General features: G+C 48.7%; 1 protein-coding gene across 3 annotated transcripts in view; it reads left to right on the forward strand.

Moving 5' to 3' along the window:
* Nucleotides 1-24367, forward strand: part of Babam2 (BRISC and BRCA1 A complex member 2) — a 384660-nt gene extending 360293 nt beyond the window's left edge. For 2 of the 3 annotated variants that reach the window (XM_075955398.1, XM_075955399.1), the window contains exon 12: nucleotides 23996-24367. In XM_075955398.1, the coding sequence (XP_075811513.1) occupies nucleotides 23996-24059 (64 nt within the window). In that variant the 3' untranslated portion in view covers nucleotides 24060-24367. The remainder of the gene's footprint in view (nucleotides 1-23995) is intronic. The other variant, XM_075955401.1, reaches the window with a different exon arrangement.
* Nucleotides 24368-26131: the final 1764 nt, after the last annotated feature.

The raw sequence follows: 26131 nt of genomic DNA on the forward strand, positions 1-26131 counted from the left end.
TTTTTTTAAATCTAGCCTGATGGTCTGTGTCCTTTAATAGAATTATTTAGTTTGTGTATACTTAATATAACAAATGAGCTCATTAAGTTTAAGTCCTACATCTTGCTATTTTTTTTTAATTTTTATTTTCTCTGTTCTTAGTTCCTTTGTTTTTCTCTTCTTGTGTTCTTTTGGTATATTGAAGTATCTTTTCTTTTCTCTTTCTCTCACTTGTACCTTTTACTGGTTTCTTGACTCTTATTTCTTCATATATTTTGGATAAATATGCAGTAAATATAACCTTTACCTTGGCACATGAATTAATAATACCTATTATTAGTGAATATTACAGTGCTTCATACCTAACATAAAAGCCTAAACCTAAGACAAGGTAAATCTCTTTATACCCTCAGCTAGCCTCTGTACTATGATATCTATATGTTCTGGTTTTGCATGTGAATTCCACAATAAATTGACTTTTAACAGTCAACTTGCTTTAACTTTATTTTTCTAACCAAAGGAAAACTGCAGTCCATTTCCTTCTGGTGTCTTTAGATAAGGTGGTAGGGAATCATTTCCTTGCCAAAGGGAGGGGAATTTTTTTTTATAGGACCTTATTGTCTAGCCTTAACTGTCCTGGAACTCTCTATGTAGACCAGGCTGACCTCAAACTCAGAGATTCACCGGCCACTGTCCCCCTTTGCTGGGGTTAGAGGAGTGAGTCTCTATACCCAGGAGAAATTTTTATTTTTAAAATCCTTTTCAGGACAAACCATCAGAGAGGTCATATCCAACATATAGGCCAAGAACATTGAGACTTGCAGTCATTAACGAAAGAAAAGCCCTCCCACGTGACATTCAGGTGCCTCTGTTCCTTACAGAGAAAAGGAGGTTTTTAATATTAAAAGGTAATAGCATCAACACTGAGGCACACCACAGCCAAAAGCTCCAAACCCCAGCGACCTGACCAGAGACTCTATATCTTAGGCTCCGGGCTCCTAAGGTTTTATATCTAACCCTTTAGTTGCTTAATCTGTATAAAAAAAAAACACTTTAAAAGGCAAAAAACAAAAGCAAAATAAATTACCTTAGTATTGTGTAGGTAACTTATGCCTGTCTAGAAGGAAGGAGCGGGCAACCTTTTCATAGTACTGTCTGCTCAGTGAGATCTACATATAGATGGCGTGATTGTTCATGAACTCCATTGTGTGCACCATTGCTGATCCTAACAGAAGCCTGAGTAAGATCTTAGAATAGAGCTGAACCCCCAAAGCACCTACTTCAATGTTTGTCACATAAAATCCATAACATGAAGGAATCACTAAAGATAGTTCAAAAATAACTCCTTAGACAGCACACAGGAATAACTCATCATGAGCCTCCCCAAACCATTTTCCATTTCCCCTCTTGCCTCAAGGTCAGGAAGATTTTTACCCTCCCAGAGTAGCTCATGGCTTCCCATAGCTTGTCTTTCACTGTGCGTTCCCTTACCATTTGCTAGTCAGTTGTCTGTGCAGAGTAGCTTTGTCTTTAGCAAATCTTTCTTCAATTCTATATTAGACATTCCAATGACTTTTCATTGTTGCTGCTTTAATATTCTTGAATATACTCTGGGTTGTTTGGTTGGGGCTTTTTTTTTCTTCAAAGTTCTTGTTACCAAATACTCTGATCCAATCTCATGCATTAGTCCTTTAACTAAGACGTCTAAATATAGATCACCTTCTCTTGATTCAAGAGATAGAAATGGATGTAGCATCAGAATTTCCACCCCCATCTCCAGGCCCTCTCCATGGCCCCTGAAGTTATTCTGGGGCCCCTGGGACTCTGGACTATAGTGTGGAAATCCTAGTTCCAATTGGGTCCTCATAGCATGGTGATGGGGAGGCCTGTGGCCTGAGACTCCTTGGAGGCCAGAGCATGGCATCCAAGCGGTTCCAGTGTGAGCTCATTTGTGTGTTTGTTTCCCCAGGAGTCAGCCAGTCCTCTTGGCTCTCTGTTGGTAGCTTCTGGGGCACCTGCCGATGCCATGTTTCTATTGAGCCTGCGCTGTAGTCACCCTGTCCCCGCCATCACCATGCCTGGTGAACTGATAGCTTGGGAACCCGCTAGCTCTGTGCTTCTCATCCTTCTCAGACACACTTGACTCAGCTCTAGGGAAAACCCTGGTGGGGACCAGATAACTGTCTTCAGGCCCATGACTTACTTCATCCTATCCCGTCCCTTCATGTCTGTGTTCTTGGAACTCCCACCAGACATCTAAGGATACAGAGTCAATCAGGAAGGTAGGAGATGGGACAGGTTTTCTTCAATCACATCCCAAGTCCCTGGACAAAGGAGACAAAGGGAAAGAGGGGGTAAGAGGAATCATTGGCTGAAGGCAGAGCAGTCCAGGCTAGACTCCAAGGAAGCTCTGTCCCCTGGGTCCATGGGGATAGACCTTGGGACAAGCATGCCACTCAGCTGCTCGAGTGATTCATGGACTTTCTTCTTTGTCTCTTGCTGGGCCCCTTTTCTTAGGACCAGTTCCCTTTCAAAACTCCCAACCTTATCTCAACTGAACTCCCCTTGAGAGAGCACAGGGAATTTTCCAAGTCTTGGGCTGTATGAGCGAGCACCCTGAGAGGACAGTATAGGACCCACACTAGTGAGCTGACAGACCTTCGGAAAGCTGTAGGCACCAAGGCCTGCCATCCCTGCTGGCCTGCGTTTTCCCTTACAGGGTTTAGAAATTTAGAAACTGTGGAGAGAAAAGCAAGATAAACAGCATGGAATGAAGAGCTCTTCAAAGAGTCAATTTGCAGAGTATCTTCAAGGGACATGGTTTGTTTTTCCTGACAGAAGAGGGAGCAACAGGGATAGGAGGGATCCAGTTCTGCCTGACAACAGGCATCCTCTCCAAATTGCGTAGGTCAGAGAGAGCGTGTTATTTATTAGCGCCTGACATCTGTTGCTGTGATATGATAAGCTCCATTAAAAAGCCTGGCCATCAGTCAGTGCTTATACAACTTCATCCCAGAGCTGGCCTCTGGCGTCCTGGGAGCCTGCACAGCCCTGACTGTACCAGGCACCAACATTTGCAGCCCCACCTTGCCTCCCCTCTCCCTGGGAAAGCCAAGCAGAGCAAATCCCCTCAGCAGGACCCTTTGGCCCATCTTTTCTCAGACCTTCTTGCTGCTCCACTGACGCTGGTTCTGAGCTCTCTGTCCACTCTGCTCTTAAGTTCCGACCTCAGTTGCACAAGTCAAAAGAAGCTGGCCTAAGTTGGGCTTCTCAGGGGAGAGCTGGGGGTGGAGGAACTGGGAGATAGCCACATCTTTGCTGGGGAAAGTCACTTGTTACTCCATTGCGAGGATACTGAGTACTCAGGCATGAGTTCTAATTATACCACCTCCTGCCATGGGGAAAGTGTTTCTATCAGTAGGTAAAGTTGCCTGATTATTTGTGAGTTATAGTCAAATATTTTCTTACTTGGAAAACTGTGCAGAAAGGAAAAGGTGGAGAGGTTCTGGTTTGAGGTTTTTAAGAACACACTGAAGAGGAATGTATTAATTAACAAATATTAATAGGATCAGAGTTCCCTTTGAACCTCTGGAAGAAAACATGAACAAGAAATGCAAAGAAAAATGTCTGTGAGCTAGGAGACCTGGCTCTCATCCAGGCACCGCTCTTAATTTCCTGTGCAATCTTGGGAAGGGCATGTCATTTTTCTGGGCCTTGATACCCTCATCTGAAAACATCAGGCAAGTACCTACCTGCTACCACTGACCTCTGACAGATTTGTGGGAATTTGAAGTGAAAAGTATGTTTAAGATAGCTTGCCATAGTTTTTTATCCATATTGAAAAACATCCATCCCTGTTACGAGAGGTCAGACACAAATTGAAATCTTACTAAACAGAAGTAAGGACACTGTGTACGTGATGCCGTTTGTACAGCCTGCATCTGATATTTATAGAGCACTTCAGCTGTGGAATGTGCACACATATGCCCCAAACACACGCCCTGGAAAATGATTCTAGATGCAGTGCATTTTCAGATGTCAAGTTAAAACAGCGTCCTGGGAATTAGGCTCGACTGTTCCGATGTGTGTCTTGGTTTCTGACAGGTGCCACCAGGGCTGCTCCGGGCTGTCATGTGTGATGTGGAGTCCAGCCAAGGCAAGAGGGCCCAGACTCTTGTTTCTCTCACTTCTCATTAAGTCAGGGATTCAAGAGAGAGAGAAAGGAAGAAGAGGGAAGCATCAAAGGATGCTCAGAGAATAATTAGGACCATTCATACTACGCAGATCATGGTGACAAGCAGAGGCCTTGCTTCTGTGGGAACAAGATTCTTTCTTGTCTGTTATCAGATCATTCAGCACAAGAACCCCCGGTGAAAATGAACTAGATCCCTGCCTGCTTAAGCAGAGCTGGTAGAAACCAGCAGAAACGGTGATGAGGTAGATAGGTCTCTTGTCTTTCCTCAGTGAGCCACAGAAATCCATCGCCAGCAGTGGGACTAGGTTGGGTGACGACACAAGGAGGTAAACTTGACAGTGAGGCCAGGTTCAGGACATGGGGCACAGAAAAAAAAAAACTTTAAAAACCAGCTAGTACAGCCAGCTCTTGGCAGCAATGAAGTGAGGTTACTGGCAGGGCTGACAGACATTCAGTGCATCAGTTTCATTTGCTGGAAGAATTTAGTTAAGATGCATAGTAGTATAAAGAGAGAGTCCTGTGTCCCTCAGGACTGGTCCAAGACCTCCTGTCTTTCCCCTCCTTGTGTGGGCCCCTTACCTGAGAGGGTAACAGCCCATTGGAGCGAGGAAACTTGCATGTGTTCCCACCTACCTGAGTGACTGGTACAACCTCTGCTCCACAGCTCTCCCAGGAGGCTGAAGGCCTTTATGTCCACAGGATATTCTTGAGCAGAAATAACTTTCTGAAAGTCTGAAGAACTTTCAAGAAAAGTAAAATATCTGTCTAGCTAAACTTTTTGTTGAGGCTTATAAGTGAGAGGAAAGAGTAAAGGACACTACAGTGGAACAGGCCAAAAGCACAACCTTTCACAGTGGGGGGAGGGGGACGGGGGACGGGCGCTTGCACAGTGAGAAGTGGACAGAAAATTCCAGTGACTCCTGTCTTCCAGACAGACACTTAGTCATGCCCAGTGGAAAATGGAAGCAGGAAGGAAAGCAGAAGTCAGGTCAAGGGATACCTAGGTAAACTTCATCCAAAGTCACTTCTAAGGAGAGAATGGTAATTCATTGCTTCCATGTCCCATGGAAGGTCAGTGTAGGCTGCCCAACAGAGAGACAGGGCAAAGACATTATGTTAAGTGTTGCCAAATCCATTCAGCAAACATATAGGAAATCACTACGTACAGAACATGTGCAGAGCCCTGGGGGCCCCAGCGTGTACACACACACACACACATACACACACACACACCATATGCAATCTTGCTGCTCTCTGGGTACAGCTCAGCACCCATATACCCATATTTCAAAGAACCCCAGCTACCCTGGCCGCCCACTAATGGAGATTCCTGTCTGACACTAAGGCTTCCAGGGAATTACTGCTCAGTAGACAGCGCACGAGTCAGAAGTGAGTGGTGGTGGGAAAATGAGCACAGTGCCTGCTGTAGTGTTGGCTGATGGTGGCTGCGGTTAGTAACTGCCACACTGAGGCATTTGGTCCTTCTTCTGTGTGCAGTAAGGTTTTCCTGGCAAGCTTACATATTGATCCATACACCTACCTTAGTGTAGATAAGTAAGTCCTGCTAGATCCTTCATAGCCTTGGAAATGGTAACGAAGGCAGTAGAAACATCATGTCTTCATGCCAAGCTCTAGCTCAAGAACCCTAAAAGTCTTGGCCCCTTTGACCCTTTCATTCCCTGCCTTGAGCTTTCCAAACCTACTCCAGTTCTCCAGTGTTGCAATTGGCAGGCATCAAACTGGGGAGATGTCCGTTGGTAAAGTGTCTGCGCCGATCCCCAGAACCCACATCTAAAAAGCCAGATGCAGTGTGGCACATGCTTTTAGTGCTGGAGAGGCGGAGGCAGGTAGACCCCTGAGACGTGGTGGCAGGTCTCCCGAGCCTCCTTGGTAAGTTCCAGGCCAATGATAAACAACATCTGAGGACATGCACCTCGCACTCACACACACACACGAACCCCCACATACACGTATTCACACAAAGCAGGTTGCCAGGTAGAGCAGTTCAAAAGGCAGAGTGCCCAGTAAAACTTTGATAAGTCACAAATAAGTTCATAAAAGTATCTCCCTTGCAGGACACATTTACACTAAAAGATCAAATGTCGTTTCTCTGGTTTGAATGTCTGGGGGTCCCCTGTGTTGATGGGCAGTCCAGGCAGTGGGAGTGAGCCAGAGCAATCTGCATGGCTAAAAGCAGGATTTACTCTTCTTGTCTCTCAGGCAATAAAAGCTCCACCCAGAGGATCTTGGGCAGGGACAGGCAGTGCTGATGGTCCCCACTTTGTGGAGGGGGAGGGGTGTGAAACAGGAGTCTGGTTTGTGCTGGTCTATGCGTCTCTCCCCACTCTCCGCAGACATAAACACACAGTTCAGACCTTCGTCCCTCTAGCATAAAAGCCCGGTAGAGGTGGACGATTTTTCTCTTTGGATTAGACTTGCAGACTAATCTAGAGCGAGCACAGCCTCTATGGTCCAGTAACTTATATCACAGAATAAGAGCCAGCCTCGGAGTGGAGTGAGCACTCCCTGGACTGGAGACAGCCCCCACCCCTAAGTGTGATGCTAATGGGCTTACTGAGCCCAACTCTAGGGCTCTGAGACAATTGAGAGGATGAGGTACTCTGAGGCTGGCCCACAACGCTTCTGTCTTATGTGTTGAGCCCTTGGTGATTTCAGGGGATCTGAGAACTCCCAGCACCCTCTTTTCTGAATGGCTTTTGTGAATTGTGTGTTAAGCCGTACCCAGGCTCCGTCTGGTGCCCTGTCCTTTGAGACACCGCACTCAGCTGCATGTTTGCATCTCTCTCCTGGGGCAGTTGGTAAGCCCTCACAGACCATGCTGGTAGGAACTGGTGGCATTTCCTAAGACTAGGCTGATCCTGGCCTGCCCCGTTCACGCTTCCTTGCTGCATTCTCCGCCCCACCCTGACCAAGTGTTCTGTGGTTGAGATGGAAAAATCCACCTTAGAGAGGAGAGTTTAACCTCAGTTTCAGAGAAAACTGTCCATGTGACATGAGGTGAGAATGGAAACAAAGCCGGGCGTCACTTTGAGCAGAATTGTACCCTTGGGTATCAGAGTGACTTTGACCTCTTATTCCTCCAGACTAGAATGATTATCCAGCTGCCAGAGCGCTCTCAGAGGAATCACTGCATTAAATGTTGTCACTGGCAAGGTAGTATTAACCCTAAGACAGTTTTATCTGAATGTTTGAAAGCAAACTTGACCGTGCAGGCAGAGCCAGCCCACGTGAAGCCCAGAGCATGATCATGGGATCTTCCACTCTTTTCATTTTCTTGTTCTTGCCTCAACCTGTCATGAGACCAAGAAAACTTGTTTTGAAAATGCTTGACAGCCAAAACAACCTGTTCTCAGCCTGGACAAGAGGGCCTGTCCTCTCTGACCGTTGCTGTGCTGTTGGATGTCGGACTAACTGCTGACTGGAAAAAACGAATTTGCTGCTGTCTTCTCATATTGTTCACAGACAAGTGCCAGCGGCTTTCCAGTTCCTTTTGGCCTCTGCCCAGCCTTCTCCTGGGACACTCTAAGACTGTGTCTGAGCTCACAGAAAAATGACCACGAGCCGTGTACACTAGGAAAGCCATAGCCCCTGCCTCCATCAGTGCAAGCCGAGCTGGCTATCCTGGCTTAGACAGACTGTAGCCACACGGAGATGTTTAGCCTGTGATTCTCCAGTCTGTTGTTGGTCCCTTCTGATAAGGTGAAGGTCTCCAGTTATTCAAGTGGCCATTTTCCCTTCAACTCGGGCAGCTCTTGGGCCTGCTCTGTTCCACACAAAACCATGTAATTCCCTGAAGGAGTCTCTTCACCTCTCCTCCTCTATACAGAGAAGGTGCAGACTAGATAAGGACTCAGTGGACAGTCAGAGGCCCACACTACCAGTACCTGTTTTTATGAATAAAGTTTTATTGGAACACAGCTACCCCCACCCATTTACGTCTAGTCTACAGGCATGATCAGTACAGAGCAGATTTGAGTTGTAACAGAGTAGATGACCTACAAGCTGAAAATATTTAGTGTCTGGCTTTTTCCAGGATATGTGCTGACCTTTAAACTGGAGGAGATTTGAATTCTAGCAAGGACTCTGGCCCCCAAAGTGATCGATAAAGACCTGACTAGGAAAAGGGTCTCTTTCCTTCTCCTCATAGTTGGCAATACAGGGCATGCACTGGCATTGTTGAACTACTCAAAGGGCGGGGAGCTCATTCTGCTGTGTTTATACAGAGTTTGTTTTGCTGTACATCTGCATTTGTGTATTGGTCTGATAGCTCTGGCACCCATAGCGTCTACTAGTTTTAGGTGGGGTAGGAGGTTGGGGGACCTTCCTTGGCCCTGTGGGACTGACAGTATCCAGTGGCTTGGTTCAAGGTGGGACACCCATTTGTACCCACATGGAAGAGAATGCTGATTTGAATACTGACTCATCCACTTAGTAAACATGGTGGGTAAGGGAACCGCATGCTGTCTTCAAGAACCAGATGCCTGCCCAACCCTCTCCCACCCCTGCTCTGTCTGCATTTGCCTTGTTCTCCCAGTCTGAGCAGTGGAATGGGGAAGACGGGCAAAGGTGATAAGGTGATTGGTGAGCCCTGGTGAGAAAGCCAGCAAGGGGTCGAAAGGGCCTCTAAAAGGTGAACTAGGAAGCACCTAGTCTTTGTCAACTTCTCCCACTCAAAGCCAATGCAAACAAGGTTGCATTTGTAGAATTTATTTCCCAGTGAATTTACTTCTCATGCCTCCGTTCTATATGAGCTCTCTAATGACCAAACTCAAAATGGTCCTCTCAGGACCACTTTGGTCTCTAAGAAGGTTTGTGCAGACTAGAAAGGGCTGCCTCTGGCCCCTTTGGGTTGGTACAGTTTCACTAATAACTAATAACTTGGAATAAAGCCATTCCTCTTCTCTGGTCCTGTAGTTCTGGATGAGCACATAGCTAATCAAGCTAAGCATGAACTTTACACATTCTGCTACTGCAGCACCAGTTGCTGTGCTTCCAGATGCAGCAGCAGCTGCCAACACCCACCCAGTGTGTCCAGAGTCGGATCGTATGGTCCTTGCTGCCAGCATGTGGCCTTGCCTTTGAGATCACAGCAAACGGGTCTGGTCACTGGTAACACCCTTTTGTATCTGCCTGCCCCAAGCAAGGCTCCATCAAGACATGGCTCCCAGGTTCAGGGATGGAGGCTGGATGCTCTGTGGCTGGGAGCAGAGACATGGTTTGCTTGTTTAGGCCTCGCTAGTGCAAGTCCTCACGTTGGTCCTTCCTCACTGACTTCTGACCTAAAACTAGCTCACCATGAGGAAAGCACATGATTTTCCTCTTTGTGCTAGCTATCCCAAAGACAGCACACTAACGGCATCAAGAAGTGTGCTCAGAGGCCCAGGTGGATGGACTCCTCCTGGAGAGAACTGACCTCATCCCGAGGCATTGGGTTACATGCTGCCCAGTGGGTACAGTGATGGCCTTCCACTGGGACACCAGCCACCCCCCGCCCCACGGTGTGCTGTCACAACTGTTTGCCGAAGGCTGTGATGAGCTCCCTATGGATCCTACACTGTGGGTGGATCTGATTCCACTCCTCAGGTCATGCTGGCAGTTGCCATTGGACCAAGCACATGAAGGGATTTTTCAAAGATTTCCATCTTCCACTTCTCAGCATGCATTTGACATGGACTCCCAGAGTTCAGCAGTTAGAGGAGGAGGAAAGAGAGACTGGGTGCCTGCAGTAGCTGAATCCTTCTATTTCCTGTCCTTGGTCTCAGTTTGAAAAGACTGTGGGAAGAGAGAGAATGTCATTCATCACTGTCTTGAGCCCCTAACATATGTAGAATACAGTAGAGTACCTTACTGGGGAACAACCACATCCTATAGATACAGCAGTTTCCTTCTTGGTGGCTTCAAAAGATGGAGTTGTGAAGATGAAGGGCAGACAAGCCCATCAGCACCATCCACCCCATCGGGAGTTAGTAAGGTGAGCAAATGAGTCAGTATGGGACTGGCCATGTAATCTGTGACATATCCAGGGCCTGAGACTCTAAGTGCCCTGCTTTCAGTCACTAGGCTCTTGATGTTGCTCAAGTAGGCTGTGGTGGCTGGACACAGGGTTGAGGCAGCACTCCAAGGGTCCTATCGTGTTGAACACAATACACCTTAGACCATGTTCTTTCTGTTTCATGTTTGAGCTTCATTGGCCACAGAGGCACCAAAGACCTTCCCAGGCTAGTATAGTAGGCTAGTAATGTGCTATTGACAAGGTCCTTGGTTACATGCAGACCCCTCTCTGACATTGGGCCAGTTCTGGCCTCACTGCAAGCTTGTCTGCTCATGGATATTGTGGAGTAGAGTATATCAGGATCTATTTATTGTGGAGTAGAGTAACAGGATCTATTCTTTACATCCTGTTATTTGGATTACAATGAAGTTATATCTAAAAGCACATTTTAAATTGCAGTACCAAGTGCCAAGTTAGTTCATTCCCTTAACCAACAAACACTGGGAGCTTATGTGGTGCCAGGCACCAGTTAGACAGTGGGTCCAGATTTTCCTGGGAGCTTTCCAAGGAGGGAGAGGGCTCAGTTGGTAAAGTGCTTGCCATACAAGCCCGAAGATCTGAGTTTGAGGCTTAGCAGCCATTTAAAAAGCCAAGCATGGTGCTGTGCACTCAAAATCCCAGCACTCTCGGAGAGGCAGAGACAGGGGATCCCTGGGACTCACTGGCCAGTGGTCAGAGCCTAACACAGTCCTCAGGTACCAGTGAGAGGCCCTGTCTCAAGAGACAAGGTGGAACAACAGAGCAACAGCTGGTTGACCGCTAGCCCTTTAGACACACACACACACACACACACAGAGGGAAGGGAGGGGGAGAGAGTGATTCAGATGACAGAGTGAGGGTGGAGAGAAAACCAAGTGAGCCCTGGCTCCTCCAGTGTCCTTCTGTGTGCTTTTGTCACCTAAAGCAGAGACCAGGTAGAGACCAAGGACTCACCCAAAGGCACAGAGCAGACGGGGGATCTGCGTCTGGATTTAGTTCTGCTGCTAGCGCTCTTCCCTCACAGCAGCACAGGTGCAGTGGGTTTTCTGGCCTTAGAATAACCGGGAAGCTCTGGCTCCAGTCCCTTTGTCCTTTCCCAGTCTTCTCCCCACAAATGGCCAAGCCAAGGCCAGAATGACCCTCAGGTTCTAGACCAGGCTCTAGGGAATCATGTAAAGTGTCTCCACAAGCCAAACCTCATACTAACTGGGGTGCAGTTTTTAGAAAAACAGCATTGGAAGCATGCTCAAAATTCCTTCAATGGTAAGCCACTGTGAGAAAGATCTCCCTCAAACAAGGGACTCTGGGTAGGGGAGGGTGTTTGCCCTCTCAGACAGTAAACAGAGCAGCAGGATCCAGAAATCACTTGAGAGAGGCGGAATTGTCTCCAGGAGAATTAGCATCTTAAAAAAAAATTAACTTTGCAAAGGATTCCCTGTGTTCCTCTGCCTCTCACCCAGGTCCTGGTGGCTTCTGGCCTCCAACTCCCAGGGCGAGAAGATCTTGGACTCTCTTGTCTTTACGTTAGTTTCCAGCTCCCCACGATGCATCCTTCTCTGAAGTTTAATACCCAGTGTGTACCCCAGTGAAGTGGAGCAGGAGGATAAAATGAGAGGGGAGCAGAACAGAAGAGAAAAACTAAAGACATCGCTATTTGTCGGATCATCTGTAGAAACTAGTCATGTAAGTTGACTCTTCTAGCCTAGAGTTCAGAACAGAACTGTAGCAGAGTGTGGTAGCACATACGTTTAATCCCAGATGTTGTGAGGCAGAGGCAAGTAGATCACTGTAAGTTCAAGGCCAGTATAGTCTAAATAGTGAATTCACCTCATAATGAGACCCTGTCTCAAAAATTGTGGGAAAGGCAAGAGAGATGGCTCAGCAGTTAAGAGCACTGGCTGCTCTTTCAGAGGACCCAGGTTGGATTCCCAGAACCCACATGGCAGCTCACAACTGTCTGTAACTCCACTTCCAGGGGATCCAATGACTTCTTCTGTATGTGTGGGCCACCAGTCATGTATGTAGTTCACAGACATAAATGCCAGCAAAATACCCATACACATAAAACAATGAAATATAATTTAAAAACCTAAAGAAGAATAGACCTTTAGGTGGAAAAGGGTAGAGCTCTTGCTTGGTGTGTATCGAGCCATTGGGACAAGTGGTAGAGCTCTTGCTTGGTGTGTATTGAGCCATTGGGTCAGTCTCCAGCACTAAAGTAGAAAGGGAACAGATCCTTAAAAAGAAAACACATCCACTCCATCAGTAATCAGCCATTAAATGAAAATTGGGGGCACTTCTGTGTCACTGAGATGATGCGCCCACCTGCCCCGAGATAAGCCCGGAGAGAACTAGAGTCGACCGCCTGAGATGGAGCATAATCTGGAGAACTGCTTCTATAGCTTGGCAGACCACAGTACCAAAGCCAGAAACACTCAGGAGACTCCCTGTAACACTCACAGGGGCAGGACCCAGCTCAGGTGGTGCAGCCTCCGCCCACCCAACCACTGTGTGGCCACCCGTCCACTGTGTGCATGGCCCACAAAGGTCAGGCCAGGGCTTACCACAAAAAAAGGACAACGTCTATGCAAATATTGAGCTCCCTGCCCTAAAAGGCACCCAAGAGCGTCACCCCGCCCAAGTGCCGCTAGGACAAGCCCTGCCTCAGCCTACTCAGACTCCCTCCCAGTGCTGGGTTTCTCCAGCACCAAATCAGTCTAGTTGGGGATGGCTGGCGCAGGAACCTCCACAGCAGAGCCTGATGTTAACCCAGGCCTCAATAAAGAAGGGGTTGGATTTCCAAGAGGCAAAACGGCCTCCCAACATGCTCCAGGGTGCAAGAAAATATCCTGTACCCATGAAATAAAGGGGCTTCTATCTAGCTGGCTCCCAGACTTGCGAATGAAAATTAATTATTGCTTGTGATACACTTTAAGATCCCTGATGAAAGGCCTTGTATAAATGCAAATCATTATTATTATTATTATTATTGTTATTATTGTCATTAAAGATGCTAGACGTCTGGCCTGCTACATAATGCCCTGGTATAAATCTGAGCAGAAAAGACAGTTTCCTCACTGGCAGTAAATGAGTGAGCCCAGGAAGACTTGGCCCATGAGTGAAAGCAAAGCACCAAGCTCCCTTCCAGGGCCAGCATTGAGCTTCCCGACCAGGGACTCAAATGTTTATGTGCTCCCTGAGAGCCAGCCCTGCTTGCATGAGTTCCTTTATCCCCCCAGGAACCGGCCAGTACTAGGCCATGAACTCTCTAAGTGTATGCACGTCCAGTTGTCTGTTCATATGAAGGATGGAAGGAAGATGGCCAGGACGGACATTGTCCATCCTTCTTAGGATTGTAGGTCAGATCTGGAGAACCAGAGGGACTGTATAGCAGCCTCAGACATATGCAGTGCCTCTGATAATGCTTATTAAGTCTTGGAGGAAGCCCCTCCAGTAAAGTACAGGGAGAAGTCATTTATGAAATTACTGCTTCCCGCTTGAGAAACTACCTATGACTAACGCGGGTGGGTTGACAGTAAAGCAATAGTAATAACAAACAATAACAGATAATAATATTCTTGACCTAGTAGTTGCCTTAGAAACCATCCCTTCATTTTACATATGGGGCTTCTGGGGCCTAGAGAGGGAAGGCAGCTTATGAAGGTCTCACAGCAAGTAAGAAACAGCTGGACTCTCTCAAGCATCCCGAGACTCAGTCCACTGTGTGGATCAAAGGCGTCCCATTTTATTACATTCAGCAGCAGCTATAGAAGGTTTAAGCTTCTGGGTACCCTTTGTTCTTCTAGGACTCATTATTTAGGGAGCATTTATGGTACCTCCAGTGTTACCTGGGTGAACCACTTATACCCCCTGGAGTTCCTTTCCTTCCTTCTAGACAAGCCTTGGGGTTCATCAGGGTGCACAACACTTCAGAGAACCAAATGGGCAACAAGATCAGACTCATCTCTTTGTGCCTTGTTATCACAGGCATAGTTCTACTGAGCTCCTACCCAGGGCAGGGTACCAGTCAGCAGCTACAGAACAAATGCAGAGGCTGTGAGAATCGGCCACGAGTGGCTCTTGGAGTTCATTACTGGGTAGTCGGCTATTCTAACAAAAGTTGTAGTGGATGAAAAGAACATCCGGCTAAAATGATATTTTGTGGGTGGAGAGCCAAATCAAGCTATTTTATCTCCTACTCCCCATGTAGATAAGGAAATGAGATGCTTATTCTTGTGGTAGAGCCGGGGATGGAGCCCATTTCTCACCTCAATGGCTGGAACTCTGGCGGGATGGAAAGGAAGGAATGTATTCTTTGGAGTCAGCAGCCCTGGATTCCTCATAGCATAACCTCCTGTTAGTGTGTGACCTTAGAAAAGCCGCTGGGCATCTCTGGATCATTGGTTTCTCATTGGGGCCATTAGGAATCAATGGAAACAACAGAGATGAATACAGGCAACATGGTGTCTTGCATATAGCAGCTCCTTCCTTCCCTTATACTTGCGACTTCTAGACATTTTTTAACCACAACCCACAGCAAGATATTCATTTTACATCCTAATTCAGTGTATATAATCAGAAATTTCACAAAAAAGTATTCCTCCTGGCCACATGTGACCCTCTCTGATTTTACTTAGCTTATTTTAATACAGGTCAGGACCCACTAAATGGACTTCACAGCCCAGGATTTGAATGAGCCCACTTCATACCATGGACGGATATCACTTGCCTACATTGTACCTATGCCTTTTATCTCCCCTCTCTTCCTTGGCTGTAACTGACACTTAGGGCCTCAGAGAACTGAGAGCATAGGCCAGGGGGGCACTGCAGGCCCCTGAGCTGCTGTGGAGTGAAGTGGGTGAGCCCTGTGGGCACAGCAGGCACCCCTGCTCTGTTTGCTCCTTGACCTCTCCAGTGCACCTGTCATGAATGGAAAGGAGGTAGAAGACCCTCAGTCTGCCCTAGGAGCTACCTGTATATACCTAACCTACAGGACAAAGACTCAGAGCACTGAGTGACCAAAAGCTGTGCCCAAAACCCAACAAGTATTTCCCCAAGTGGCTGGGGAAGTCATGCGCTGCAGCTCCTAGACACTGAGGTCTAGCATTCACCACAAAGGCCATATTTAGTACCTGGTAGACAATCTACCATAGCCCTGCAAGAAGCTCACCAGGGATATGATGGTTTTAAGCCTCCAAAAATTTGATGTTGAAGGGTGTTCTTGGTCCTTTGAGACTAAAACTGGACCCCAAGTCTAGACTAATGCCCAGTGATGCTGTATGGAAACCCTGAGGCACCACCTTCATGTGTTAGAGCCTAGATCCCATACCCCCTGTGGTCAGCCCAGCTGGTAGCATGAGCACTTCCTTTCTGGGGGTCATGCCTTGGTTTTTCCCCTTTTGCTTACTAAGCCATGGAAGGCCATCTGTGACCATGAAGGTGACTCAGCAGCATCAGATACATAGGCGGTCACTTGCCCCTAGCAAGTGAGCCAATGAGTGCCCCTTCTTGTGGCCAGGGCTATGGTCAGATCCCTGCACCCTCCATGGACCTTCACATTGCCATCACATCCTGGCCTCTGCTGGGTTCGTGCTCACCCTGGACAGAGTAACCAGAGGATCGCTGTGCGAGCGTAATAGGCAGAAGGAGGTCATGAGACCAGATGAGTACAGGGCTGGCTGTGCTTGGGCGTCCAAGCCTCCATCAGCCCCCCATTCCTCAGTTCCCAACACCTACTTGCTGCAGCTCAGCCAGTTCATTCGGGGTCTTCTGGTGGTCACGTGAGCCTTGTACCAGCGGGTTGTGATGTCTACAGCGTTGACCAGAGAGGAAACAAATGAGAAGACTTGCTTGCCAGCTCCTGGACTGCCAGGCACCCTTGCAGCAGATTTCATTCATTTATGCACAGGTTGGAATTCACCTGGAATGGGGCCTGAGGAAGGCAGGCACCAGACACGGATGGGCCATCCTAATCTCAGCCTTGAGGGGCTTACAGAAAAAGCCTATTGGGCATCCCATGATTCTACATCATACTAAGGGGCCATTGCAACCCAACCTGGCCTCTGTTCACTCTTCCCTGTAACAACTGTGAGCATTCCTTCCGTTATGAGACTATATTGTTCTAAAGCCCCCTGTATCTGAGGAATCCATGCAGACCTGCTGCGTGCAGAATACGCAGTGTGAAACGGGGGCTGCAAAGATGGATGCATACAAGCGGATCTTCCCTCAGAGGGGTGTGGGAAACTGTCTGGCATATGATGGAGGCATTCACTCAGAGATGGAAACCAAGCAGAGCAAGTCAGCTTGGGGACTGAGGAGGCTTGAGACCTTTGGACATCCTCTCCCTCCCTCCCTCCCCTCTGGCCAGCTGGCCCTGTGCTCTTTTCCTCTGCCTTCTCATGCCCTGCACCAGGGCAGAGGGAGGGGTCCAGAGATACTTGCATCCTGGGGAGTAAATACTAGCCCCAACAATTGCAGTAACTGGCTGCAAAGGAGCTGGCCAGGCTCCGAAGGACCCCTCAAAGGGCTTCAGAAGGGCAAAGAACTGCTAGGTAATCCTGACCAGTTTAGAATTTTTAAATACCCTATGATTTGGCAGGAACCAGATTCCATCCCACTACTTTGATGTGTAGAAGTGGTCTCTGAAGTCCTTCTGCAACAGCTTCTGACTGAGCTTAGCAATGCTGAGACCGCAACCTCAGCCTTCTCGTAGGTGAGGAGGCAAAATGCCTAACACACAGTCTAGACACAAGTCTAAGCATCCCCAACCAAGTCAGGCTATGCTTCCTGTGGCTGGCGCGCAGAACACCATGGAATTCAGCCTAAGGAAGACTGGGGGCCAGCTGAGGGCAGGGCCCTGTCTGTGCCTGAAGTCATCAGCATGTGACATTGTGTTCTCAACTTGATATCAAGACTTTGTATCTACAGTGCTAATTCCCCATTTTATAAGCTTAAATACCCCAACCCCAACCTGGAAACAAGCAAGGACTGGCATGTATAGCAAGACTATTTGTGAACCATTACAAACGTGCACGTTCTTAAACCCATCACCAGAGAACCAGGCCCCCATCACCCAGGGCCCAACAGCCAGCCAGACTCCCACTGGCAGTCACTGATTCACCATGGTACCCACGTTAGATGGACAGTTGTTCCCTGGGCTTTGAAAGGTTTGGGGTAAAGGGCATCGAAATGGAGCCAGGTCTCTCTGTAGAGATCTATTATAAGCCTGGCCTTTGACATGAGGCGAGAGCCCAGAGTGAGTCACTATTTACAGTGGCAGTCCAGGACAATGAGGACAAGGCAAGACCAAAGACCACGAGGCATGATTAGCGGGACTTGTCTTACACTATTTACAGGACGGCTTTGATTTTCATACCACAATCGGTTTTCATATGACTGATGGAAAACATGTGCCTGTTGAAGGCACAGCTGCAGAGCAAAATCTGGGAAGGGCAGAGAGAACTCTGAGGGGCTTACAACTGCCTCTGCTTTCAGAAGTGACCTCTGACTTGATTTAGATATTCTGGATTTGCTGACAGCGAGGGTCATGTCTCTGAACCATTTCTCCCAGCCCACCCTACCCCAACCCAGCACCAGGCTGGCCTGGCTTAAACAAAACATCACAGGTCTCATCTTACAGTTGCCCAAGGAAAAGCATTTTTTAATCCAAGTCCTGTTTTGGAAGAAGGCAAATGTTTAGGCTTTTGTAAAATAAAAAGATCTGTGTGAGGATCAGACCAAATAACTCTGTCCTTGTCTTGGGCAGCTAGTCACATGACTCTTATACCCTTGTCAACAGCTGCAGCCTCCTTCCTGACCAAAAAAAAAAAAAAAAAAAAAAAAGCCCACACCCAAAAACAAAAACAAACCCAGTAGGTTTGGGAGAAGAAGAATGAGGACCTAGGGGCTGGGGGTACCTTTGACTGCAGAGCTCACCCTCGGATGCTATCAGTATGACACCAAGCAGGTCAGGACTGAATTTCAAAAGATATATGATGTCCTGATGACCGTGGGTACATGTCCAGTGTGAGAATAGCCATCGCACTTCCCCAGCTGCCAACTATGTGTGATATGTGGGAAAGGAGGGCTTAGTCAAGAAGCCACAGGGAAGAAGACGAACTGAGGGCATGGACCCTCAGACCTCTGTCCTCTCCCTGTAGAAGCCATCCCTCTACCACAGTTCCACACAACACTTGCTGCTGTTTCCAGAAATTCTAAACCTCTCCCCGCTGCTTACAGCCAGCTTGGTCCCCATGGTAACAGCATCGTTGGGTATCTATTAGGCCAGTTACTATGTCAAGTGCTTAACTTGGACCATCTCATTTAAGAACCTTTAAAGGTAGCCACATAATCATTCCCATATCATAAATGAAGAAACCAAAGCTAATGTCACTTGCCCAAAGGATCCAGCTAGTAAGACAAATGAACCGGCCTGAAACTGAGGTCTGGCTGGCTTCAGAACCTACTCTCCCTGCCCTGTCATCCGCAGCGTGCAGCAGCATACCTTAGGCAGGGGCAGGCCGAGCTCTAGGCTGTGTGGAGGAGAGAAGTAGATCATCAGCCCTGGGTCTAAGGCCAGGAGGAGGGCTGCTCAGCACTGCGTCTCCTGGCTCCTTGCCCTGCTCCGCACAGAACTGACCTACTCGCAGCCTGGGATCCCAGTTCTGCATTTTGTTTTCTGGAGATTCTTAGTTTGTACTGGCTTTTCTGAAACCCTGAACAATAGATCTTCAATCAGACAAGAGTATCAGCACCTTATTCCACTCTAAAACACAGTGGACTCTGAATTGATCTGAAACGGAGACTTCTAGCGTGTGTGTAGTGAGGAACTTGGCTGACGCCAGGCATCTGTCTCCTGCCCCCACTCCCACCCCTGGCCAGCTAATGCTGAGGCAAAGGACCTTTCCCACCACATCACAGGCTCGGGAAGCTTCCTGGACACTTTGCCTTTGGTAACAGATGTGGATACCTAGTGCCATTAGCATGCTGGGCCCTGGGCGGTTCTTCATTTTCTCCGGCAAAAAGTGAAATAATTGAAAACAGTTCTCTAAAAACATCTATAAATGGGTGGGCGCCAGTTGTCATTTTCCCCTTCCTGTGCCTGCTTCCCCTCCCTTGACTGACTTAATGAGGATCCAAGCTGAGAAGCGATCGCTGCAAACAGCTGGTAGCATCATGCCTTTAAATAGCCCTCGCCACACTTCCCCCTTGGAGGCACAGTTTGCCCTGGCAGGGAAAGCCCGGGACACGCAGGAAACTTCAGAATTTTCTGCAAAGGAAAGAGCTTGCCTCTCAGTCGTGCTTTCTGGTGTAAAGACCTTGCAGCCCCTTCCTCAGAAGTGTTCCTAGGAACACAAAACTGAGCGGCTGAATCGCTCCAGAACCTGGGAGGGACGGCAGGGAACTCCTTGGGACTATGGCTGCCAGACTCGGGCCACTGCCCAGAGCAGCGTGCACCATCCACTCACCAGCCATGTTGGTGCGCTGCTGGAGCCTAACTACAGTCTCTTCCCTGTCGTGTGGCCACAGTGACCCTGTCCACAGTGACATTGAAGCAAGGGCTACAGAGGCTGGGGGCTGCCTGTTCTCTCTGATTCTCAGCTAAGAGGGCTAGCTTTCCTCCTCCACACATCCAGACTGTTGGGAAAACAAGCCGCTGGAACACGTAAGGAATGAACACCCATCATGTCTGGCTGGCAGCCAGGGTTGCCACACTGACCATTGTGAGCCTTGCATCAGGGCTTCTCTTGATCTGTCAAGCTTTGTTCGAGGTAAGAGACCCCTCCTGCTGCATCACGGCCCTTCCTTTTGCATTAAGAATGTTTGGTCTCAGGCTGGTGAGATGGCTCAGTGGTTAAGAGCACTGACTGCTCTTCCAGAGGATCCACTGTCTGTGATTCTAGTTCCAGGAGACCCAACACTCATGGCAAAACACCAATTGTACATGAAATATAAATAAATAAATACTTTTTAAAAAGAATGTTTGGCCTGGTGGAGCTGTTCACAGTGCTTTAGAGTCAAATGTCAGAGAAGGACAGTGATTTAGCCACGATGGTGCTTTGTCTTCTGCTCCGATTCCTGGTACAGATGGAAATTTAGGAATGGACAAGTTTTCTCAGCACCGAAACTCTACATTTATTGGTGAAGTATTCTTATCTCACCCACCTTCTTTAACAGTTAGTAATGCCTGTGCTTAAGCCAACCCTTGCCTACCAGTGGCCAACATGCTGAACCAGACCTAAGCCATTTTTTACAGGGGCTAGCAATGTGGCCTGTCAGGGAGAATGTGTGAATCTGGGGGTCAGCGCCGTGGAAGCATAAGAAATGACTGTGCAGAAGAGAGTAATCTGGTGCTCAAGAGGCTTGGAAAGCAAAAGCATCGAGTCCAAATGGGCAGGAAGGTAGGGAGTGGTGTGTGTGAGAAGGAGGGAGAGGACGGGGCACGTACATAGACTTGGGGCACATTTACTAAACTGTGGGTGGGCTTAGGAGTGTGTCATCCCTTAGTTGTGTAAGATGCATGTAAAAGAATGGAGGGGTGTGCATTTTTCTGAGGAGACGAGGGTCCTTTGTTTTCTTTACTTTTCAAAGGAATATATACCTCAAAAGAATTGAAGAATGCGTTTGTTATTTAAAGGGAAAAAGCAAACAAGTGGAAGGCAGCTAGTGAGAAGCCCTGAGACAGGACAAGAGTTTGGAGAATGTTAAGGTCTCGGTCAGGGTGGTGACAGAGACAGTTCATCTCTGCAGCAGAAAGGCATGGCTGGCTTGTGTCCTAAGGGAAGTGGGCTTCTGCAGCAGTTTTGTTAAAAGGTAGCAAGATTGGAACAGGAGTGTCACCAAGAACAAAGAGACTCTTTTTTTTTTTTTTGTTTGTTTGTTTGTTTTTCGAGACAGGGTTTCTCTGTGGTTTTGGAGCCTGTCCTGGAACTAGCTCTGTAGACCAGGCTGGTCTCGAACTCACAGAGATCCGCCTGCCTCTGCCTCCCAAGTGCTGGGATTAAAGGCGTGCGCCACCACCGCCCGGCTAACAAAGAGACTCTTAAGGGTGGATTCCCTGCAAGGATTTAGGGAGCCTTGGAAACCAAAAGCGCTCTTACAGAAGTGCAAATTCTAGGTCAGAATGTCCTGCAGGTGGTTGGGACTGTGTGACTGGAAATTTGGGAGGGGAAGAAGGGTGGAGACCAGGCTAGAGAGTTCTGAACGTGACGCAAGCCTTCGCTCATGAACTTGCTCTCCGTGAAGGGAGTGGAGAGCGGGGCGAGACAAACACCAAGAAAAGTTGTGTCTGGGAGAGAGAAACAGACAGACAGAGACAGAGAGACAGAGAGAAAGACAGGCAATCTAAGATGCTTGAAGTCACAGAATTGAGAGAGAGAGAGAGGCAGAGAAAGAGAGAGAGAGAGACAGAGAGAGAGAGACAGAGGCAGAGAGAGAGACAGAGAGAGAGAGACAGAGACAGAGAGAGCGCACTTCCAGAGAGGACAGTAGCTTCTGAATGCTACTGAAAGGACGAGTCAGCACAGAGATTTATTTGCCCCAGAGGGACAAAGGACTCTCTGGATAGAGAGGAGAGGGAGAGGGATGTAGTCCGTAGGCAAATGGCAGTTTAGAAAAGGGAAAACCCTGTTTGGATGAGGTGTGTAATTTTGATTGGACAGGTTAATTAGGGCACCCAAAAGGGGGCTTTTGATTGTTGGGCTTCAGTACTTTGATTGCTGGACCTTGGTGGTCAGCCTCAGGAGGAGGAAGTAACGAAATAAGGGAATAGGCCTTGGTGGTTAGCTTTAGGAATGTAATCTAATGGGTTTTTTGTTTTTGTTTTTGCAAGGCAGAGAAGGGTAAAAGGCAAAACCTGTCAGTGCCATGTTTGGGCCTGCTAGAGCCCTTCTGGTTCCAGGACTGAAAAGCCCCGACATTCAGAGCAACATACTTAGAAGGGATCTGTGGAGCTGGTGGAGGAGGGCAGTGTTATCAATAACTGCATTCAGTCTGGTCTAGAGATGACTGCCCCAGGACCTGTTGGGTTAGTGTCCCAGGCCGTGTGCTGGAGCTGACTCCATCTGCCTGTGCTCTCTCAGGTGGCTCTGTGCCCCTCCTCTCGGTACTCAGTACTTTGTTCCCATCCCCTCGGTACCCAGGACTCCGTGCCCCTCCTCTTGGTACTCAGGACTCCGTGCCCGTTCCCCTGGTACTCAGGACTCCGTGCCCGTTCCCCTGGTACTCAGGACTCCGTGCCCGTCCCCTCGGTACTCAGGACTCCGTGCCCGTCCCCTCGGTACTCAGTACTTTGTTCCCGTCCCCTCGGTACTCAGTACTCCGTGCCCATCCCCTCGGTACTCAGTACTTTGTTCCCGTCCCCTCGGTACTCAGTACTCCGTGCCCGTCCCCCGGTACTCAGTACTTTGTTCCCGTCCCCTCGGTACTCAGGACTCCGTGCCCATCCCCTCGGTACTCAGGACCCCGTGCCCGTTCCCTCGGTACTCAGGCACACGCACTTCTGGTCAGCGCCTCCACACCTAACTCGGCTCTCCTCACCTCCTAAGAGCTGGAGCCTGGAGGCCAGTCTTATCAGAACCAGATCTCTGTGTGGATGGTGGCAGTTCTTGAGGCCTCCTTCTACTTCTTGTTGCTCTTCTGGGAAAGTGAGATTACTGGGTGAGCCACCTCCAGATGCCTACGGGAGACGGGGATTCTGTGGGAGTGGGTCAGGGACTTGGAGGCAAGCCTGGGCAATAAAAGGCACCTTCCTCTTTCTCTCTCTCCAACCCTCCTTTCCAACAGGCTTCCTCCTGCTGTGCCTTCTGCCGATAACACCCACCACTGCCTGTCAATGACTACCTGGTAGGGTCCACAGGGCCCACCCCCGAGATGTACCTACCACCCACCTCAATGTTGATTCTGTGTCTGCCTCCTCTGCAGAACTGGTCTCCTACATAGCAGGTCCCACCTCTGGGTCACTCAATGCCTGGCAGGGAGTAGGCTCACACATTCCGTCTACTGACGTGGAATGTGGCTTTCTCTCTGCAGAGTAGAAATCTGGGTGTCTGGGTCAACCATGGTGGCTCATATCTTTAATACCATCACTGGGTAAACTGAGACAGGAGAATTACTGGGAGTTAGGGGCCAGCCTAGGGTTTTGAGTTCTAGGCTTGCCTCAGCTATGTAGTAAGGGCCAGACTAGCTCGGCTACAGAGTAACACTTTATCTAAATTGAAAAAATCAGATATCCAGAAAGTTGTATGTTCTCTCCCAGATTCTGTCTGTCTTTAGAAGGTTGTCCCAAAACCCAGCCAGGAAACTAAACTGCACGTGTGCTTTAGAAATAAATACAAACCATAACTCATTTAGGAATCCTTATTATACCTTTATGAAGTCCCAGATTCAACTTAGGAGACTATGACCATGATGATATCTTCAATCATGGAAGTGACTGGGTGTCACTGTGGCTCTCTGACCTAGAGCTTGGATCAAACCCCATCTTTCTCCTAGGAAAGGCAGTAGACTCTCAGGGTGAGTGTCTAGTAAACCTGGCAGGCAGGAAGGTCATCAAACAGGTCCTTTGAATTCCCAGGAGAGGGAGCACAGGGGTGAGCTGCACGCACCTTCCTTGAACAATGCAGAGGCTTTGCCTCTGAGAGGAGAGACCATCCCAGGACGCAGGAAGTAAATCACAACTGTTCCGAGTTAGGTCGCAAGCTCTGAGTCGCATTCTTTTGCTCAAGCCGTTTGTGCTAACCACAGTTTTATTTCTCCCTCTTTCCCACCAGGGCTTATTTCAAAACCTTTGTCCCACAGTTCCAGGAGGCTGCATTTGCCAATGGAAAGCTCTAGGAAACACCAGTGTTGAGAGGCAACCAACCAGACTGCTCCGTCCACGCGCTGTCAGCACACAGGCCGCTTCCTGGAAGCCTCTTGGAAAGTCTTCATGGCGGTCTTTTGCTCATACAGCGTCACTGCCTGTCCCACACAGCCCTACTCTGCTGGAGCCCAGACTTGAGCTGGCTGGTAGAACCCCGAATCCTAGCACCCATCATTGCTGGTTGCTCCTCTGTCCTCTTCACATTTCTTAGCCGGAAGAAATAAACTCCTTTCTGATGCAGAAGTCTTCCAGGGAAAATAAAATATCATGACCACACACACCCTTCTTTCAAGTCTTTGTCCTTAATGACTTTCAAAGTTTAAATTTTGGTTGAACACCCTTGGCTTCTCCCTACCCCACCTAAACTAGTGTCAAGTTTAGGTGGGGTACACATTTCCAGTTGGAGAAGTCTTCTACTGGAGAAGAGGTGACTGAAAAATTCTGAATCTCTAGGGTTCAATTGCCCACTCCACGGGCCCAACCCCAGCACTCAGTAATTCTTGGGTCCCAGCACCATGCCGGTCACCAGCTCCTTTGTGGGTTCTAGTCTTCCCTATCTCTCTGGGCCTATGGGAGCTGCTTGAGCTATTGTGGCGCTATGTGCATTATTTATGGGAGACAAAATCTGGGGGTCAAGGGTTGTCACTGGTGGGTGTCTGACATCTCACCTCAGGCTGGCAGCTCTGCAGCCAGGCAGGATCAAAGCTGGGGACACCCGGCATATGGGGCCTGCTTGTCACCCCAGCGCTCAGAATTGAGCAGGAGGATCACAAGTTTGAGGCCAGTCCGGGCTACATAGAAGCCATGGTGGTGGTCTCCCACTCCATCCTCTACCTCCCATCCGTGTCCAGAGGGTAGAATGGTGGCCAGGGGACTCTGGGAACTCCACACAAAGCACAGTGGTGTGCAGGGATCAGCTGGACCTCACAGAGCTTCCCACTGGACTTCTTGACAAGGCCTACACACGTCCAGCATAGTGTTCCTGCCCTGAAGGCAGCTTGCAGTGCACAGAGGACAAGGGAAGCAAGAGCTGAGTGGCTGGCCTGACTCCCTCCGGCTCTGTGAAGCTGAGGTTCCTCCTGCAGGGTACATTCAGTCCTGCTGGGCCCTTCGCCTGTTCCCTTGGCCCTGTAGTGGCTCTTAGAGCCAGGTTTTACCACATGAGCCCAGACAGGAAGGAGCTCTGGGCCCTTTCTTCCCTCTATCCCCCAGAACCAGCAGTGTTCTCAAGAAGCTAGAAAGGAGCTGAAACAGATGTGTGAGCTGGGCTGTCAGCTGGGGAGCTACCCATCCTCACACAGGGGCGCTGTGCTCACTGCCCTTGGGAATTCCCAGGACGGAGTAATCCTGCATCCACATCTCACTCTGCCGTGAACTGGCTGTATGACTCAAGGCTGTCAGTCCCTTCGTGTCTGTAATACTAGAAGTGGGGCTAAACCAAATACTGGCCTCAGCTCACCAGAATCTCCCAGGGAGCTTTTCAGGAACTCCTGTACTCGTCCCCAGCGTAGGACTGCGAGTGGACTCCCACGAACTGGAGTGTGGGCCTCTAGGGTTTAGTGGAACTCCCCGAGGAGTCTGTTGGGTGTTCACACTGGAGTCTCTTCCTGCCGTTCCCTCTCCAGGGCAGTTGTGTGCTGAGCTCCAAGACCTCCCTCTAAGGCAGCGGTTCTCGACCTTCCTAATGCTGTGACCCTTTAACACGGCTCCCCATGCTGTGGTGACCCCCAACCATAAAATTATTTTCATTGCTACTTCATAACTATAATTTTTCTACTGCTATGAATCATAAATATCTGTTTTCCCATGGTCTTAGGTGACCCCTGTGAAAGGGTCATTCAACCCACAATCTTGACCCAAGGGATTACGACCCAGAGGTCGAAAAACACTGCCTTAAGGCTCCATGACATAGTTGTTTAGGATTATCCTACCTACCCTGTAACCAAGGAGGGCCATGCATGGGGCTTTACTGGCCACTGAGTGAAGAGCTGATGGAGCCAGGATTCCTTGGGACCTGGCAGGCTTGGCCAGCTCTGGGGTGGGG

This window comes from Microtus pennsylvanicus, chromosome 21, assembly GCF_037038515.1.
Source record: "Microtus pennsylvanicus isolate mMicPen1 chromosome 21, mMicPen1.hap1, whole genome shotgun sequence".
In the NCBI taxonomy this organism is placed as follows: Eukaryota; Metazoa; Chordata; class Mammalia; order Rodentia; family Cricetidae; genus Microtus; species Microtus pennsylvanicus.